This window comes from Myotis davidii, unplaced genomic scaffold (genome assembly GCF_000327345.1).
Source record: "Myotis davidii unplaced genomic scaffold, ASM32734v1 scaffold1250, whole genome shotgun sequence".
Classification (NCBI taxonomy): domain Eukaryota; kingdom Metazoa; phylum Chordata; class Mammalia; order Chiroptera; family Vespertilionidae; genus Myotis; species Myotis davidii.
In genome coordinates, this window is record NW_006282196.1 from 79,931 (window position 1) to 82,901 (window position 2,971).

The following is a 2,971-nucleotide window of genomic DNA, read 5'->3' on the forward strand; positions in this document are numbered from 1 at the left end:
CCGGGTGACTCTGGGCGGCAGCAGGCACAGCGCTGCGGGGAAGGTAAGGATTCTGCCCACAGGAGGGGAGGGTGGTGTGAAGCCCTCCCTCCCCTGGACCCACACTCCACAAGCTGGGCCTCCCTCAGGCCTGGGGGCTGCTCTGAATGGCTGCCTCAGGCCTCCCTTCCTCCCATGGCCCGGGCCCTAGGAAGGGTGAACACCAGCGAGCCAGGGGTTAACTGCTTGCGGCTGGCTTCTCCGAGCAAAGGGCCCTCTGTGCTTTTTTCAATCCTCACCTGAGGATAGGTTTTTCCTTGTTTTTTCAGAAAGAATGGAAGGGAGGGAGGGGGAGGAGGAGGGGGAAGGAGAGAAAGAAAAATGGATGAGACACGTTGACTGGTTGCTTCCCACACGTACCCGTACCCTGACCAGGTCCCATTCAAAACCATGACCCTTCAGTCCCGGGGCCTGTGCTCAAACCACTGAGCACACGGGCCAGGGCGCCCTCTGTGTCCAAGACTAGCTGGGACCCAGTCAGCATCTCCCAGGCTGGTGGGGGCTGGCTCAGCCCCTAGAAGTGAGGGGCCAGCTGCTGCAGCCTCCCCAGCAGGCCCAGGCGCCCCCAAGCCCTGGCTCCTCCCGCAGGCAGTGCTGGGGGAGGGACTAGAGAGCTACAGGCCAGAGCATAGCTGCTGTGGGGCCCGCACGGGCGCCCCCACCCCCCACAGGCCCCACAGGCGGAGCTCGGCGGCCACAGCCCCCTCCCTTTCCTTCCCAACCTCCAGAGCCGGCGGCCGGGCCTTATCTGTCAGGGATGGGCAGCAGGAAGTGGTCATCGGCCCTGGCCCCGGCGCGGGAGGCCCAGGGCTGGGTGGATGCGCGCATTCCTGAGCACAGCGTTCTTGGACTTGCAGCCTCCGGGGCAGGAATGTCCACTTTGCCCCTCCCACGTGACTGGGCCAGTGGCGTAGCACTCTGGCCCTGGTCACCTCGTAAGGCGGATGGGAGGTGTGGGTAGAGCCGCCACCCACCTTAGTCTCTCCCCCCTCCCCGCGCCCAGGGAGACTCCCCCTGAAAGCCCCCCCCCCCTGTCCGCAGGGTCCTGCCCTACCGTGAGCCCAGCGAGGCTGCCGGGCCCCCAGCCACGTCAGCTCCCCACCCAGCATGGAGCCCCAGGACCCCAGTGTGCAGTACAGCAGGTGGGATGAGGTCAGTGTGGGGGCTGCGTCCAGTCCGGAAGAGGCCCCCTGCTGCGACAGGTGAGTGGGGACAGCCTCCGCTCCACACCTGCCCCCTCCCCTGGCCTCTGAGCACACCCGGGCCCTCCGCCTCTGCTCCTTCCCCGCATCAGCAGAGCGCCCCAGCACCCCCACGTCCTTTGGGGCTAACCTGCCCCGGGGCTCCCCCCCTGGGGCTTACTGCTGCCCTCAACCTGCCCCGGGGCTCCCCCTCTGGGGCTCACTGCTGCCCTCTCACCCTAGGCTCTCCCGGAAGCTGTGCTCGGGCCGGCTGGGGGTCACCATGAGGATGCTGGGAGGAGTGGCTCTCTTCTGGGTCATCTTCATCTTGGGCTACGTGGCCGGCTACCTGGTCCACAAGTGCAAATAGTGCCGCCGGGGCCATGGGCACGGGCACAGGCCGGGGGCCTTCATGCAGAGCCCCCAACACACATCCTATAGACTCCCCCACACATGCATCTATCTGTACAGGCTCCCCCCCTTATATACCCCTCCCCATAGGCCTTCCCATGTACATGCATCTGTATACAGACCCCCCCACAAACATGCATCTGTATGGACTCCCCCCATAAACACGCATCCCCCTATAGACCCTCCTATACACACGCATCTGTATACAGACCCACACACACGCATCTGTACAGATTCCCCCATATACACGCATCCCTATATAGATTCCCCCAACACACATCCTATACAGACTCTCCCCCCAGATACACGCATCCCTATACAGACCCTCCCCTATATACATGTATCTGTATACAGACACCCCCCACCCCCATACAGAGGCCCCCAGAGCGCGCTGAGGGGAGCCGTGTGTGCCCCTCTGCCCTCCCTCCCAGGGGCTGAGACCTGTTCCTGGAAGACACTTCCCAGGCAGAGCAGGGAGCGACCTCCACCCTCACCCTCAGTCTGCCCCCTGCTTTCCTTCCGCTGGGGAAGAGTTTGTCAGTCATTAAATTAAATGTCTGCTGAATGAAAGATGCTGGGGGCCAGGTGTGACTCGGTGCCGGGGCAGCTGTGAGGGGGCCTGTGGTGAGGCTGCCTGGCTCAGGGCCTTGGGACACACCCTCCTGGCTGGGCCTGAGGGCCGGGGTGTGGCCAGACGGGCTCCTGTCCCCGAGCAGGCATCTCAGGACGAGGGTGGGAGATGAGGAGTCACTGTCCTCGCGGGCCCTGTGTTAAGTCCCCCCTTGTCAGGCCAGGCTGCCTACAGGGGCACCTGTGGCTGACGGGGGGACGTCAGGAGTCTGTGTCCAGGTGGTGTCCGGCTCTGACCCCGAGGAGGTGGGCAGGGTCCGGGTCCTGTGGGCCTGCTGGAGGGGCCTCAGGGAGCATCCTGTCCAGCTCTGGTCTCGGCCTCCGCACCCTTCTGGCCCCATCAGGGGAGGGAAGGGGTGCAGCTGGCGCACCTCTCCCAGCCTCACCCTCTGGCGCCGACCAGGAAAGGCCGTGGGGTGGGGGCTGCGGGGAGGTGGGCAGGGGCATGGGCCTCTGTGGGGCCAGTCTGCCCTGGGGGAACCAGGAGGGGCCGAGGGTGTGGACAGAGGGGTCCTGGTAGCCCTTGCCCACTCCTCCCCGACTTCCCAGGTGCACTGCAGGCTCCGGCCTTGCTGATGGACGGGTATGAGCGGCCTGGGGCAAGGCCGGCCGTCCTGGGCAGGTATCCAGGGCAGGGAGGGGCGAGCAGGTGGCAGGTGACCCACGCTGAGGGCACTGCTGGGAGCCAGCGCTGCCTGGACACGGAGAAC

The 2,971-nt window shown here is 65.4% G+C and overlaps 1 protein-coding gene across 1 annotated transcript in view; it reads left to right on the top strand.

The window, feature by feature from the left end:
• SMIM1 (small integral membrane protein 1 (Vel blood group)) overlaps positions 1-1,653 on the top strand; it is a 2,272-nt gene extending 619 nt beyond the window's left edge. The window contains exons 2-3 of the mRNA XM_006752752.2: positions 1,081-1,241; positions 1,464-1,653. Coding sequence (XP_006752815.1) covers positions 1,147-1,241; positions 1,464-1,590 — 222 coding nt within the window. The 5' untranslated portion in view covers positions 1,081-1,146 and the 3' untranslated portion in view covers positions 1,591-1,653. The remainder of the gene's footprint in view (positions 1-1,080; positions 1,242-1,463) is intronic.
• Positions 1,654-2,971: the final 1,318 nt, after the last annotated feature.